This window comes from Heteronotia binoei, chromosome 21, assembly GCF_032191835.1.
Source record: "Heteronotia binoei isolate CCM8104 ecotype False Entrance Well chromosome 21, APGP_CSIRO_Hbin_v1, whole genome shotgun sequence".
Taxonomy (NCBI): domain Eukaryota; kingdom Metazoa; phylum Chordata; class Lepidosauria; order Squamata; family Gekkonidae; genus Heteronotia; species Heteronotia binoei.
This window is the reverse complement of record NC_083243.1, coordinates 91,748,496-91,765,462: the sequence shown is the minus strand read 5'-3', so window position 1 is coordinate 91,765,462 and position 16,967 is coordinate 91,748,496. Positions and strand designations below refer to the sequence as shown.

General features: G+C 42.6%; 1 protein-coding gene across 15 annotated transcripts in view; it reads left to right on the top strand.

The window, feature by feature from the left end:
* The window catches only part of LOC132589015 (gephyrin), a 680,040-nt gene that overhangs the window by 227,477 nt on the left and 435,596 nt on the right, over positions 1-16,967 (top strand). For all 15 annotated transcript variants that reach the window (XM_060261532.1, XM_060261538.1, XM_060261529.1 and 12 more), the window contains one exon: positions 13,173-13,265. In XM_060261532.1, coding sequence (XP_060117515.1) covers positions 13,173-13,265 — 93 coding nt within the window. The remainder of the gene's footprint in view (positions 1-13,172; positions 13,266-16,967) is intronic.

Genomic DNA, 16,967 nt, shown 5'->3' with positions numbered 1-16,967 from the left:
GTGTGGGGCCCTGGGGGTATCGCTGCTGCCGACTCACCTGCCGGGGGAGCAGAATGTCCGGGCAGACTTCCTCAGCCGAGGAGGAGCGTCGCTTCACGAGTGGGAGCTCAATTGGGAGTATCTGCAGCTAATCTTCCAGCGCTGGGGGACGCCAGATCTTGACGTTTTCGCAACGCGAAACAACAGGAAGTGTGAACTGTTCTGCAGCGGGGGGGGCAGACCCCGGGTCTCTGGGGGACGGACTCCTTGCCCCGTGGAACTACCACAGCGTGTACCTTTTTCTCTCTATTCCCCTGATCACCAGGGTGGTGCAAAAGATTCTGAGGGGCCAACCAGTGGGCATTCTTATAACGCCGTGGTGGCCAAGGCAGCAGTGGTTCCCGCTGGTCCTACGCCTAGCCGCGGGGAGCTTCCATCACGTTCCGCAGGTTCCGGACCTCCTGCTTTCCCATCGGGGGCAGGTCCTGCACCACGATGTTCCACACTTGAAGCTGACTGCGTGGCGCTTGGAGGCTCGCAGTTATCTGAGAGGGCGCGATTCGTCATGTTGAACTGCAGGAAACCTTCCATGCGGAGGTCCTATTTGTATAAGTGGGCTCAGTTTGCTGAGACCGCAGGGGTTGTCCCGCATCAGGAGGGCTTGCCCGTGATTTTTGACTTCATGCTCTCCCTGCTGGACAGGGATCTAACAGTGCCCTCTGTACGGGTTTACCTGGCAGCCATTTCGTCGGAGCATCCCGTTTTTGCTCACCCGGACACCAAGAGATTTCTCAAGGGGATAGCCAGGCTGTATCCTGCGGTTCGGGTGCCTGCCCCAGCCTGGGACTTGGCCCTGGTTCTGAAGGCGCTGACCGGGAAGCCGTTCGAACCAATGGCTACCTCTTCCCCCCAGCTTCTGGCTTGGAAGACAGCATTCCTGGTGGCCGTGACACCTGCCAGGCGAGTGGGAGAGCTGGCGGCGCTCCGTTGTGACGCCCCTTATCTGACCTTCACTCCTGAAGGGGTGGTGCTTTGCCCTGACATCACCTTCTTGCCAAGGTGATCTCTTCGTTTCATCTCAATGCCGAGATTTCTCTGCCGGTCTACTTCCCTAACCCGGCTACGGAGTCTGAGCGCAGGTTACATGCCTTGGATGTGAAGAGGGCATTTTCCTTCTACCTGCATTGTACGAAGGGGTCTCGAAGGACCCTCGGCTGTTCGTGTTGTACGCGACTGCATCGCGAGGTCAGTGGATATCGTCCCAGAGGTTTTCCAGGTGGATTACAGAAACCATCCGGCTTTGTTATCTCCTGCGCAAGATGCCGCTACCAGGGCCGGTTCGGGCCCACTCCACGCGGGCAATGGCAACCTTGGCAGCGTTTATGAAAGGGGTCCCGCTCCAGGACATCTGCTGCCGCGTGGGCGTCGGCACATACCTTCATGTCGCACTATGTGCTGGACCTGAGGCGATGCCAGGACTCCTCGGTGGGCCGTGCTGTACTTCAATCCGTTTCCTCCTGATGGACCGTCGCGCCCTCCGCCAGGTAGGCCTTGGCTTGCTAATCTCCCATCGGTGTGATGCACAGAGACCACGAAGAAGATAAACAGGTTTCCTACCTGTAACTGATGATCTTCAAGTGGTCATCTGTGCAGTCACACTATCCGCGCTCCTTCCCCTCCGCTGCCGGTCCATCTGGGGGGCTCACACAGTGGCCAGAAGGAACTGGCGGGATGTCCGCTCCCGTCTCAGTGGGCATGCACACTGGGACATGGGCGCGGAAATCCGCAGCTTTGAAGTTTACCGGTCGTGATGGGCGCGGGTGTCTTCTCCCATCGGTGTGACTGCACAGATGACCACTCGAAGATCATCAGTTACAGACAGGAAACCTGTTTTTCTTTCTATACCTTCTCTATACCATGCATAATCTTGAAAACTCCTCAGTTGACATTTTCCCAAGCTATAGAGCGTTTTAACCTTTCTTCATAGGGAAAGTGTTTCAACCCTTTAATCATTCTAGTTGCCCTTTTCTGAACCTTTTCCAATACTATAATGTCTTTTTTGAGGTGCGGTGACCAGAATTGTACACAGTGTTACAAATGAGGCTGCACCATCAATGTATGCATTATTACTGGCTGATTTGTTTTCAGCTTCCTTCCTAATAATACCCAACATTGCATTGCCTTTTTTTATTGCAGTCTCACACTTTCTCAACATATTTTTTGTCTATAATCCACCACAACCCCAAGATCTCTCTATTGGTCAGTCTTCGCCACCTCCTGGATGTCTCCTGGATGTCTTGCTCTCCATGTAGACCCAGGTCATAGCAAATGCCAGGTCTGCCTTTTATCATCTTTGGCAGGTCAGGTAACTGGACCTGTACCTCTCCCCTCAGGACTTGGCTACAGTGACCTATGCAGTGGTCACTTCTGGACTTGATTACTACAACTTGTTCTATGGAGGCTTGCCCTTGCAATCGATCCAGAAACTTCAGCTGATGCAAAATTCGGTTATACGCCTGCTGACGGCACTGCCTATGCAAGCACACATTCAGCTGCAATTGTGCCGATTGCACTGGCTTCTGATAGAGTACCGGATCCACTTCAAGGTGCTGGTATTGGCCTTCAAAGCCTTGCACGGCCTGGGACAGACATACCTGAGGGGACTACTTCTCTCCATATGTGCCATGGAGAGCTTTGTGCTCTGTTCCCAGCCTGAGGGATATCTACCTCACCCTGACCAGAACTAGGGCTTTTTTCTATTCTGGCCCCAGCCTTGTGGGACATGTTCCTGTCATAGATCAAGCTCCTGCAGGAATTCTTGCCATTTCTCAGGGCCTGTAAAGTATAGCTTTTCCATCAGGCCTTTGGCTGAGGTAGTGGGCATCCAATAAAAAAGTCATCCCGCATTTAAGACACCACTTGTATGTGGCCTGGAATGAATGAACATCAGAGTCCAGCAGCACAAGTATCTGAGATTGTATGCACAATGAATCGTGCTACTGTTTTAAATTACAAAATGCATTTTAATTATTTATCAATTATGTTCACCAAATGGCCTAATTATTATCTGTGATCTGCCCTGAGCCCATTTTTGGGGAGGGTGGAATATAAATGTTAAAACTGTGTCATAATAGGTGATTTTAACTACCCACAGATTGATTGAGTCAATATGTGTTCTGGTCCGGAGAAAGAGATTGCGTTTCTAGACACTCCCAATGACTGTGCTATGGAGTAGATGGTCACAGAACTTACTAGGGGTGCAGCGGTCCTGGATTTTGTCCTAAGTAATGCTCAAGACCTGGTGAGAAATGTTAAACTGATTGCACCGCTTGGGAGCAGTGACCATAATGTTATTGATTTCACAGTTTGTATAAATAGGGAGTTGCCCCAAAAGACCCACACAACCACTTTTAACGCTAGAAGGGGTAAATTTTCTGAGATGAGGAGGCATGTGAAGAGGAAACTGAAAGGAAAGGTAAATAGGGTCAAAACCCTTGGGGAAGCTTGGAGGCTATTTAAAACTATAATCTTAGAAGTTCAGATAAAATATATACCACAAATCAGAAAAGGCACAAATAGGTATTTTAAAAAGCCTGCATAGTTAACAAACAAAGTAATGGAAACTATAAAAGGTAAGAAGGATTCCTTTAAGCAGTGGAAAGCTAGTCCAAGTGAGGTTAGTAAAAGGGACCAGAGGCTGTGGCAAATCAAATGCAAGACTGTGATCAGGCAGGCAAAAAGGGACTATGAGGAGCATATTGCAAAAACACAAAAGTCCAACAAAAAAACTTTCTTCAAATACATTAGAAGCAGGAAACCAGCCAGGGAGGCAGTGGGACCCTTGGTTGACCAAGGGGTAAAAGGATTATTGACAGGATGATACGGAATTGGCTGAGAAGCTGAATGCATTTTTTGCCTCCATCTTCACTGTGGAAGTGTTTGCCCACTCCAGAACCGCTAATTTTGGAAGGGGTGTTGAAAGACCTGAGTCAGATTGAGGTGACAAGAGGAGGTCCTACAACTGATAGACAAATTAAAAACTGATAAGCCACCAGGCCCGGATGGCATACATCCAAGAGTTCTGAAAGTACTCAAAGGCTAAATTGTGGATCTCCTGACAAAAATATGTAATCTTTAATTGAAATCTGCCTCCGTTCCTCAGGACTGGAAGGGTGCAAATCTTTAAAAAGGGTTTGTTTGTTTGTTTGTTTGTTTATTTATTTATTTTATGATTTATATCCCGCCCTTCCCAACAAGTGGCTCAGGGCGGCTCACAACACAAAGTTTCACATAAATAGAATTAAAGCATAAAAACAGTTAAAATAATTAATAAATTTAAAATTTTAAGACATTTAAACCATTTAAAACATTAGGGACAGGTTGCAAAGGAGATCCAGGAAATTATAGGCCAGTCAGTCTGACTTCAATACCGGGAAAGTTGGTGGAAACCATTATTAAAGAGAGAATTAATAAGCATATTTATGAACACAAGTTATTGAGGAAGACTCAGCATGGGTTCTGTAAGGGAAGATCTTGTCTCACTAACCTGTTACAGTTCTTTGAGGGGGTGAACAAACATGTGGACAAAGGGGACCCAATAGATGTTGTTTATCTTGACTTCCAGAAAACTTTTGATACCTTTCCTCATCAAAGGCTCCTTAGTAAGCTTGAGAGTCATGGAGTAAAAGGACAAGTTCTCTTGTGGATCAAAAACTAATTAATAGGAACGAGTATAAAATGGCAATTTTCTCAGTGAAGGATGGTAAGCAGTGGGGTGCCGCAGGGCTCAGTACTGGGTCCAATGCTTTTTAACTTGTTCATTAATTTTTTGGAGTTGGGAGTAAGCAGTTAAGTGGCTAAGTTTGCAGATGACACTAAATTGTTCAGGGTGATGAGAACCAGAGAGGATTGTGAGACACTCCAAAGAGATCTGTTGAGGCTGGGCGAGTGGGCGTCAATGTGGCAAATGAGGTTCGACGTGGCCAAGTGCAAAGTAATGCACATTGGGACCAAAAATCCTAACTATAAATACAAGTTGATGGGGTGTAAACTGGCAGAGACTGACCAAGAGAGATCTTGGGGTCATGGTAGATAACGCAGTGAAAATGATGAGACGGTGTGTGATAGCAATAAAAAAGGCCAGCGCCATGCTGGGAATTATTAGGAAGGGAATTGAAAACAAATCAGCCATTATCATAATGCCCCTTTATAAATCGATGGTGTGGCATCATTTGGAATACTGTGTACAATTCTGGTCACCGCACCTTAAAAAAGATAGCATTGGGAAAAGTGCAGAAAAGGGCAACTAGAATGATTAAAGGGCTGGAACACTTTCCTTATGTATAAAGTTTAAACGGCGCTCTGGAGCTTGGAGAAACGTCGACTGCGGGGTGACATGATAGATGTTTACAAGATTATGCATGGGATAGATAAGGTATAGAAAGAAGTAGTTTTCTCCCTTTCTCACAATACAAGAACTCGTGGACATTTAATGAAATTGCTTAGCTGTCTGGTTAGAACTGATAAAAGGAAGTACTTCTTCACGCCAAGGGTTATTAGCACATGGAATTCACAGCCACAGGAGGTGGTGGTGGCTACAAGCATAGACAGCTTGATTGGCTAAACATATGAAGCAGAGGTCCATCAGTGGCTATTAGCCACAGTGTATTGTTGGAACTCTGGGTGCTTGGGGGGGCACAGTGGGAGGGCTTCTAGTGTCCTGACACTACTGGTGGACCTCCTGGTGGCACTTTGTTTTGTTTTGGCCATTGTGTGACACAGAGTGTTGGACTGGATGGGCTATTGGCCTGATCCAACATGACTTCTCTTATGTTGTTATGTTCTTATAAATCCATAAATAAAATTAATAATTCAGAGTGTTCTTGAATTTCTTTCTCTGCATAGCTGATGCCATCTTTTTTCTGTAATTTTCACCTTTCAATTTTTTTATGTAGTCAGTATTCAAGGTATTTTCCCCATTTGTTTGCATGTTTTACAAAACTCAGTTTTTTCCTGCATTTCTTTAGTTTGAAGCCTATCCAACTGATTTCTTAAATGTCTGATTTTTGCTAAAACTATTTTCTTTAAAGATTTTTATCCTGGCCTTCTAAGGTCTGATTTTTCTCATTTTTTAAAAAAATTGTACCAATCTTTTCCTCCTTTTCTTAATGGCAAGGGCAATTACCTTTCTTCTTTTATATGATTTAGTTGCTTCCCAAATATTTGTCACAGAAAGATCCTTTCAGTTTAAGGATTTAAACTGATGTTCAGTTTAAAAAAATTCTTCTATATCTGCAGCAAGATATTACTGTTCATTCTCAATCTTCTTGTTACAGAGCCATGTAACCAATAGTGAATTATGTTAAGCAATTTTTTCCAACTAGATTTTGTGAGTAAAATCTTAGATGTCTAGGACATGTCAATTATTGACTGTGTCTGTTGTTTGGCTAAAATGAAGGTATAGTGTCTTACATGAGTTTTGAGGGTTCCTCATAAAGCTTCTAAGTTCTGCATTTTGCATATAGATGAAAAGATCCTTAAGTAGTTTTCCTCCTTTAGACTTTTTGAAATTATCCTTTTTTGAATTTAGTACTCCATACATGTCACCAAAGATTAGAATTCTTCCCTCTTGAAAATCCAAGTGTGTTTGAAAAAACATTTCATAGAATTTTTCTCTTCCATTATTTGGGGCATAGAGTGAAGCCAGTTGTAAGGATTTTATCTTCTGGAGATCTTATTTTTAACAAGATATATTTTCCCTCAGGGTCTTTTCACTTTTCTGTTACACTTAAGCATTGATCAGTTACATGAATCACAGTTTTTTTCTTCTCAGCAGATGAAGCTGCATATGCTTTGACCAGTTTCTTGTTATTTAACTTTTTCTCGTGTACCTTTTTGATATGAGTCTCTTGCATACAAATTATAGATAAATTTTGTTCTTTTAACAAATTAAATGTCTTTGATCGCTTGGAAGGAGAGTTTAAGCCATTGGTATTAACTGATAAGACCTTCATAGTATCCATTTTTGACAAAAAGCTGTGGCTTTGTCATGTTTGTCTTTTTTAAGTTTTCTTTTTCTTTTCTTGATTCTTCCAATTCCTCTAGTTCTTTCCCTGTCACTTTTTTTGCTAGAAGCCTGGCCTGTTGATTTGTCAAAATTACACTTTTGCCTGTAGATAAAGAAGAAGAAGATATTGGATTTATATCCCGCCCTCCACTCCGAAGAGTCTCAGAGTGGCTCACAATCTCCTTTACCTTCCTCCCCCACAACAGACACCCTGTGAGGTGGGTGGGGCTGGAGGGGGCTCTCACAGCAGCTGCCCTTTCAAGGACAACCTCTGCCAGAGCTATGGCTGACCCAAGGCCATGCTAGCAGGTGCAAGTGGAGGAGTGGGGAATCAAACCCGGTTCTCCCAGATAAGAGTCCACACACTTAACCACTACACCAAACTGGCTCTCCAGGGGGAATGGGATTCTCTAGTGGTATCTTATTCCTTTCTTTCGTATGATTTGCATGAGGATATTAATATCTGTTCTTTTCTCAGATACAGATGTAGGTAAATATTGGGAAATTTGTATCTCCTTATCAGAAACTATAAGTGGGGATGTGTCTGTGTTTATTCAGTTTTAAATCTCTTATTTTCTTGTGTGCAAATACAACTAGTATGTTCCAGGGCAGTATACAACTAATATGTTCCACTGCTTTCACTTTGCACTGTAGCACAAAGAGAGAAGAGTTAAGTTTTAATTGTGAGAGGTGAAGCTGAGCTTTCCTGGGGGCACCTGCTTTGAGGGGGCTATAACTTGGACATTCTAAATCCAATCTTCACCAGACTTGGAGGGCGAGTGGAATAGAGTCTGCTGAAGACTCCCAGTGGGTTCTACACCTCCTGAACCAAACAAAACAATGGACCATGAACCAGTTCAGGCAACTGGATAAATTCCAAAATAAACCTTCGACTTGGGGTGATCACGTGAGGCATGAACTAACGCAAACCATGATTTTCTCATTTCGTGCCCTTGCCTAGTAAAAAGTTCAGTTTACTCCTTATATGAATCTGATCCAGTCCTGAAAATGTCCAGTCTGCACACGTAAGAGTGGGTAAGATATATACAGTCAATAAGTTAAAAAAAAAACTAAAATTTCCACAAAGATAAAGAAGCATGGGGGAGAATCCCACAGGTCCTATAAGGTAAAAGTTCAGGCTCTTATCCTACTGTGCATTGGGGGGTGGGGGGGGGTGGAACTTATTCACAGTAGTCTTTAAAAAATAAAACATTTAGCAATATCAAATACTTAGAGATGGGTAGACATCTTGGAAGTAGAGCCAGATCTTAACATCTTAACATTTGTGTTGAACAGTTTATCTGAAGATAAACCTCATTAATCTAGCATTTCCCCAAATTCAAAGAGTTCGAAGAGTTTTATGAGTTCTTTATATCTTGTTGCCATTCAGAGAGAAATATTTCCCTTCCAGAACAGGACTGTTGTAGGGAGATGAGACAACATGGAAGGGGGGGATAGCTCTTCATTATACTGCTTCCCTTAGTTTGCTGTATAATGTACTTGTATGCAAAAGAAGAAATTAAAATGAAAAAAAAAAACAAGACCTAATGAGGAGGGTTATGGAAAGAGCCAAGGGAAGTCCAAAAGGGATAGTGAAAGGTCTGTTGTTACCAGCAGGTTATGTCTCTCTTTCCCCATGGCCTTGATGTTATCAGAGCTATTCTGGAAGGAATCCAGATAAGCCTGTGTGTCAAATCCCTTCCTCAGAAACATCCTTGGTGGAGTAGAGACAACGCACATAGTGCATCTAGTGAGCAGTCATGTTCACCTGTAAATTGTCTGCTTTCTCAATATTCTTTGGAGTTATTGGCTGTCTAAAACATTTTATACCAATTTTCTTTTACATTTTTAACTTCTGTGTCTAGCTGGAGTAATATTTTCTATATTCATTGCAGTAAGTGCTGTTTTTGTTTCAAATTCAGTCACATTTGTTAGAGCTCAGTATTCATGGTCTTCTCTAATCTTGAAAGTATATCTTCAAATGACTTGATTTTTCCTGAGTATTTATCATCATACAATATGTTAAAAATAATTTTTATTTCTTGTGTTTTTATTGTGGTAGTCTTCTATTGGGAGCATGAACAGAGAATTTGAAGGGCTCAATAAATTCTGGTTTCTTACCCTAGAATTGCTGGGGTAAAGGAAAATTAAGAATGAAAAAGTTCATCCACATAAATGAAAAGTTATGTGGATGATGTAATATCAGTAACAAAACCAAATATTTATTTAAAATATATAATGGCACAAATAATTAGATTTGGAAATCATTCTGGATGTAAATTGAATAAAAAGAAGACTTAAGATAGCAGAATAGGAAGAGATAGGGAAAAAATGACAGAATGTGGTGTAACTAAAAACTGATTGAATATTTGGGAATATATGTAACAGGACAAAACGATAATTTGTAGAATGGTAACTTGAGAGTCCCTTGGACTGCAAGAAGATCCAATCAGTCAGTCCTAAGGGAAATCAACCCTGACTGTTCCCTGATGCTGATGCTGGGAAAGACAGAAGGCAAAAGAAGAAGGAGACAGCAAAAGATGAAATGGCTGTACAGCGTTACTGATGTAACAAACACGAATTTAAGCAGACTTTGCAGGATGGTGGAAGACAGGAGGGCCTATTGTGACTTTGTCCATGGGGTCACAAAGAGTTGGACTCAACTGTGTGACTGAACAAGAACAACTATCAAAAAAACCTGAGCAAACATTCCTGAAGTTTTGTGAAGATGGGAAAAATTGAAAATTATGTGGTTAGGAAGAATCTCTGCAATTAAAATGAACATATTATCAAAGTTGAGCTTTTTGTTTCAAATGTTGCCAATTAGCATAGAACAGAGATGTCAAACATGTGGCCCAGGGGTCAAATCAGGCCCTTGAAGGACTCCTATCGGACCCCTGAGCAACTGGCTGTCATTTGCTTCCTTCTGCATAACAGTTTGCTTTGCAAGGCTTCCTCAGTAGCACAGGAGCAAAGTCTCTATTTTCTACATTAGCTGAGGCTCCTCCCTTGGGGAGGAAGGGTGGGGGGGGGAAGGGAGAGCTTGCTTTGCTAGGCTGTCAATTGTACAGCAGAACTACTGAGCCAAGCCTCTCTTCCTTCTATTGGCTGAGGCTCTTCCCCATCCTGGTCCCCTGGGGAAGGAAGGAAAGAGCCAGAGGTTCTTTTGTCGCTGGATCCCATGGAAGAGATACAAAGAAAGCACCTTTAAGTCCAACAGTGCTAATCTTTTACGCATGTTTTATTTATTTATTTATTTATTTTTAAAATCTTTAATCGTGTTTGTGTCCTTTATAAAGTTCATATGTCTGCTGCCTAATCTTAAATAGGTACACACGTGGCCCGGCCCAACATGAGCCGCCCTGAGCCACTTGTGGGAAGGGCGGGATATAAATCCCAAATAAATAAATAAATAAATAAATAAACAAGGTCTCATTTATGTCAGATCTGGCCCTCATAACAAATGAATTCAACACCCCTGGCATAGAAGAAAATATTTTTTTTAAAAAAAATGTCAGATGATAAAAATTTTTGTATGGAATGGGAAGAAGCCAAGAATAAGATTCAAAGTATTATAGAACGAAATAAGAAATAGGAGCCTCAGGTGTACTAAATATCAAATTGCAGCAACAGGCAGCTGTGTAAGTCTGAGCACTCTGACCTTTAGGAGTTTACAAGGTTCCATCTAGTTCCTTATGCTTTTCAACATTCATGTGAAACCATGGGGTGTAGTCATTCAGAGATTTGAGCTGGGCTGTCACCAGTATGTGGATGACACAGCTCTTATTGTTTTGGCAGATCCAGGAAGGTGTTTGGGGCCAGTGGCAGCAATGATCCAAGTTCCCCCATGCCAAACAGGAAAGTAGCCAGATGGAATGCCCAACAGCAGCCTGCCAGCACCCCAGAACTATGGCCCAAACAAGAGACCTTCTTGGCCCCATTAAGCCAACTGTGGCATCTGGGTTCTCTCCTGCGACTCCAACATGGAGCATTGTGAGCCCAACACACTCCACAGGGAGCGAGCAGCCAGTGGTAAGCACTCTGCTCATCACAGCATCCCAGGAGCCACTCCTACCCTGCTGCAGGAAGGGAATTACTGGCGGTGTGCCTTCAACCTTGCTTGGGCTCTCAGGAGTCAGGGAAAGTTGGTCTTCCAGGACCCCAGATCAGGAGGTGTGGGGGGTGGGCAGCCCATGCACAGCCACATGCACTAAACAGGCCAAACCCTGCCCAGTCTTGCCCACAGCTGCTGTGCCCTCATTTGCATGTAGGTAGGCCAGAAAGATGCTATGCGGTAGGTGGAGGAGGGGAGGGAAAGAAGAACTCCAGGTTAATGGAGTTCTTCCTGGTTTGACAGACAGGAGACCAGGCAATGGTAGAGTGGGAAGGAGCTAATGAGGGACAAGAGGATATAGGGAGGGTCTGGATGATGAAGCAGAGAGAAAGCAGGCAGCTGAACTCCAGGCGGCAAGAAAGGAGCAGCTAGCCAGTGAGAAATAGGACCAGGGTGACCATAATCCCTTTCTTCCCATTCTTAGGCTCCAAGAATTCTCAGCACTAGACCATCAGTGAGATGACTGAGAGTGGTAGTTAGCTGGGATCCCTGCTGGGACGTGACAGGAGGCTGTAGACACCCTGAGCCAGTATTTGGGGGAAGTTTTTTGAGGGGATTGAGGCTAATAAACTGAAGCCAAATGCTGAAAAGATGGAAGGGCTACTTGTGAGTGGAAGGTCTTGAAGAAAGGGAGCTTTGTTTTTGATGTAGATTGTCTCAGGTATAAAATTTCATACTGCACATTTTGAATAAAACCTCATCTTTCATTTCAGTGATTACAGAAATGTGTGTGGGGGTTCATTGTCCCCCAAATTTCCCAATTTTCCCTTTGCAAAAATTCAAAAAGTGATCAAACTTGTTCATACTATACCTTTTGAGCGAGAAAAGGCTTGTCTTTAAAAAAAAGCATTCCATTCATTCTGTAAAAGAGAATATTTCATGAGACTTTTCCCCCCTTGCAGCCCCAAATGTCCATTTTTTTAAGGAGGAATGAATGTTCCTGAGAAAGAAACTTTTTTTTTCATTTTTTCCATTTCTCCCCATGCCTTCGCAAATCTAGCCTTCCCAATCCTTCCACTCTTATGATGAGCATCATATCCCTGCTTCTGACATTTGCACCATAAGTTCAGCCTAGGGTTGCCAAGTCCTCTTCATTTCCCAGCGAGGGACATTCGTGTGTGCGTTGTGCACCCCGCAACGAAATGACGTCACCCGGAAGTGACATCATGAAAATGGCGGTGCCAATGTGGGGCTGCTCTAGGCATTTCTCGGAAAACTCTATGGTTTTCCCACACGCTGTAACCGTTTGGGAGGTTAAAACTCTATGGTACCTATTGTACCATAGAGTTTTACCTCCCACATGTCTAAAGCGTCCGGGAAAACCATAGAGTTTTTCCGGAAATGCCTAGAGTGGCCCTGAATGGGCGCCACCATTTTGATGACATCACTTCTAGGTGACGTCATCGCACCAGTGATTCACGGGGAGGTTCCCCCCACCGGCTCAACATGAGCCGGCAGGTTGAGAACCTCCTGGGCGGAAGATTCCCCGCCCGGACCGGGGGGTTGGCAGCCCTAGTTCAGCCAGTCACCAAAAATTTCTTGTTCTGTCTTTTAAATATGTTTAATAATTCTCTTTGTTGCCTGTTTTCTGCCTGGTACTCATACTTTAATATCTGTGTCAGGGCACTAGTTTCTCCACCATTCAAATCTCTTCTCAGAAGGCACTTTTCCCATTTAATCCTTTAACTTTTTAATTACCCCTAAGTGTGTGTAACTGCATTTGCTTATGGTGTTTATCTGGTTATTTCTAAAAAGATGTTAAAACCATAGTAATTTTAATAGATCAGTTATGTAAATAGATTATGTGATAAAATTATTGTAATTTTCATGTGATGTGCAATTCTGGACTTCTTGGGCTCCTTTAAATGCTCTACTCTGAACAGAGTGTAACTGTCCTAAGATTGCATTGTTATAATACTAAAAGGCTTTGGATTTGCAGTGTAAAACAAATGTTTAGCTGCATTTCAGTAAGCTGTTAACAGGGGAAGGCTGACAATTTTGTTCTTTTTTCAGGAGACTCTGATAGACTGGTGTGATGAAAAGGAACTTAACTTGATTTTAACAACTGGAGGAACAGGTTTTGCACCAAGGGATGTCACACCAGAGGTGAGATAGTTTGTCTTTATAACTGTTTAACATTCTCAAACATCTGTAATATTCCTCTAGATGTAAACCTTCTGAAGGTATTATGCCCTTTTTGATATAATACACAATATCATTCTGCAACTAAGCAAGCCAAAAAATGCCTACGCTGAACAGTCATAAAGGTAGCAACTGATTTTATTGTTTTGCTAGAATTTTGTGCATTGGGCAAGACATTCCTCTATAACACTGGACCTCAGTGAATGAGTTAGAACTCCCTGCGGAGATGCTAATAGTTCCCACAGGAGGTCATATTCCTTGCCAATCCTTCCCAGTGTATGCCTTGATTTGGCAAAGAGGAACAATAAAGTACTTATATTTTTGTGTAGGCTTCCTTCCTTCCTTATCAAACAATTGTTTGATGTTCACCAATTGTTTTCTTGACCCTAATAAAGTTTTGTTTTCTTAAGTGTGTTCAGCTAGCAGTGCTGGATCTGCTTCTGCATGATGTATTCCTATACTTCAAAGGCAAATTTTTAGGGTTGCCAATCTCCAGTTGGGGAAGGAGATCAAAAACAATGCTAAACTGTCTGAACAGATTTCTTAAAGGAATAAAGACATAAAACAAATTAGCAAAATATCTAGTTTCCTTATTAGTGCAACTATTGAACGTAGAAAACCAACAAAACAAAGCAGTAAACTGGAAGAGGACGCAGCCTATTAAATATCTCAGTCTATAAGTAGTTCAACAGGTAAGAAAAAAAGGACTGAACTACTTATGGACTGAGATACTTAGTAGGCTGCGTCCTCTTCCAGTTTACTGCTTTGTTTCGTTGGTTTTCTATGTTCAATAGTTGCACTAATAATAAAACTAGAAACTTTGCTAATTTGATGGTTTTTGGCTTTATTCCTTTAAGAAATCTGTTCAGTTTACACGGAAGCGTTGCTTTTGATCTCCTTCCACCTTCATCTGTGAGTCTCACTTGTGTTTACCAAATCTCCAGTTGGGGGCAGGGGATCCCCTGGTTTGGAGGCCGGGGTGGGGTTGAATGTCAACTGGGCACTCTATATTATACTCTTTGGAGACTGGTCTCCTTAGAGTATAATGGAGAATTGATTCATGGGTATCTGGAGCTCTGGGGGGGAGGGTTGTTTTTTGAGGTAGAGGGACCAAATTTTCAACATAACATCTAGTGCCTCTCCTCAACCCCCTCCCCCCAAGTTTCAAAAAAATTGGACCAGGGGAGTCCAGAAGAAGGTGCCCCCCATTCTCCATTATTTCCCATGAAGGAAAGGAATTTAAAAGGAGCATGGTCCCATTAAGTGTGATGGACAGAACTCCCTTTGGAGTTCAATCATACTTGTCACAACCTTGCTACTGGCTCCACTCCTATAGTATCCTGGCTCTACTTCCAAAGTCCCCAGATATTTTTTGAGTCAGGCCTGGCAACCCTAATGAATAACATGACTGCATGGTGGGACCAATTGCATCCTTTTATCCCATGGTACTTAGATATTGCCAAGAGGGGAGGGAACCAGTAATACGAGTGACATCCATGTGATCAACCCCAACCATATGGTCTTACTATTAATGTGAAACCTGAAAGCATGAGATCAAACCAGCAAAAATTACTCAAACTGCTGGCTGCACCCATGAAAGGTGTTTTGGAGAACATTCCCACTCTATGTATTAAACTGCCGTTTCCCTGGGAAAGATTGGAACTTTCATTTTTATTTCTATCATAACCTAGCTGGCAGAAATAATTCACACTGGTATCATTTCGTATAGTGTTTGGAAAGTATCACTCAGCATTATCCTGGATTGAAGTATGACTTGCATGTTGCTCCTTGCATAGTATGTATCTGTACTTTATACTATGTTGTTTATCAATCAGGGGTGGAAAATGGTCAGTAAAATCAGTAAAAGTTTTTTTCCATCTTGGTCAGTAATTTGTCAGGTGTGGGATTTTTTTTAACGCTGGTCAGTAAAGTCATTTCTTTGTTTTTGCGAATGCAATTTGTGGGGTTTTAAAAATTTATTTTCAATACTGTATTTTGGGGGAAATAGAGGACAAGAAAAAATGTTTGCAGATGCAGTGAGAAAAACTGTTGAGAAATGGAAGTTCATTAACTTTTTCAGTAAAAAATCAAAAATAAAGTAAAACAAAGACAAGACTTACAGTAATTATGTTTTGTTCTCATGATGATTATTTTATGTATGATTAATTCAATATGTTCTATTATTTCTTTATTATTTATTAAATTTGATTTTTATACTACTTGTTCCCTGTAAACAGTGCTTGGGGCTGTGTACAACAATAAACAAACAACATATAGGTTAAATCATTACAATTACAATAAAATATCAGTCAAATTTGCTCAGATAGCAATCTGAATTTCCAGTTATACTATCATCCTGCAAAGGGGAGGAAATGCCAGCCAGATGAAAGCTGTTACTGTCCTTAACCAAATGCCTTACATGCCCTGCGGAACTGCATCAAGCCCTGTTGGGCACAGATGTTACTCAGCAAACAGTTCCACCAGCTTGGGACCAGAACACTACAAGCTCTGGTCCTGATTGAGGACAACCAGATATCTCTTGACCCAGGGAGCACAAGCAAGTTCTTACCAGCGGCGTGTAATGCCCATCAGGGGGTTTACCAGGAGAGGCAGTCCTGAAAATACCCATACCATTAGGGCCTTAAAGGTAAGCATCAAAACCTTGAACCTGATCCAGTGTTCAACTAGTAACCAGTGCAGCTTACACAGCACAGATCAAATGTGTGCTGTTCATGGTGTCTCCGTAATGACCTGTGCTGCTCCATTCTGTACCAGCTGGAGTTTCTGGATCAGTCTCAAGACTTAGCACATGTAGAGCAAGTTACAGTAGTCCAATCTGGAATTGACGGTTGCATGGATTGCTGTTATTAGATCAGGGTGGGACAGGTAGGGGGCCAGTTTCCTGACCTGGTGCTAATGGAAAAACATCAGTCTGGCAATATTTGTGATCTGAGTCTCCAGAATTACACCCAAGCTCTTGACAGTTGTTGGTGCCTATAATATAGTGGGTTCAATGCACTGAGGAGGTGAGGTTGTAGATGCAGTGAGGAAAACTGTTGAGAAATGGAAGTTCTTTATTAGATACAGCATTGTATAGGGCTGCACTAAAAGATTGGAGAACAGGGCCAATGGGGCCAACTATATACAACTCTGGGTCCACACACAAGCATGTTATTGGATCATTCAAACCAGCAGGGGGCCTGTGTTGGAGCTCCATCAATGCACCATCCAGATACTCTCAGCTTCCTAGGTCTGTGACCCGGGAAGCCAAGAGCATTTGGGGGGGGGGGGGAGGGACCTCGCAGGGTTTCATAGCTGAGGTGACGCCCCAGGTTGCCACCTACCTCACCTATTCCCAATCGCCAGCCATGGACAAGCCAGGTCCCTCTGCAGTCCATCAAATATACAAATAACTTAGCAAAATTATTTAATTATACTTGATAAAATCACAACACAAATGGTTGCATGTGAATATTTTATTTTAATCCTAAAACAGCAACATAAAACATAGGTAATACCTGTTCATTCTCATAAATGGAGGCAAATGGCTATCCACAATTATAAATATCTTTGGTACTTTACATGGTATTTTTCCATGTGGGCTTTTTTTCTGTGTGGACTTTTCCCACGTGGGCTTTTTTCCTGTGAGCATTTATGAGCGTGGGG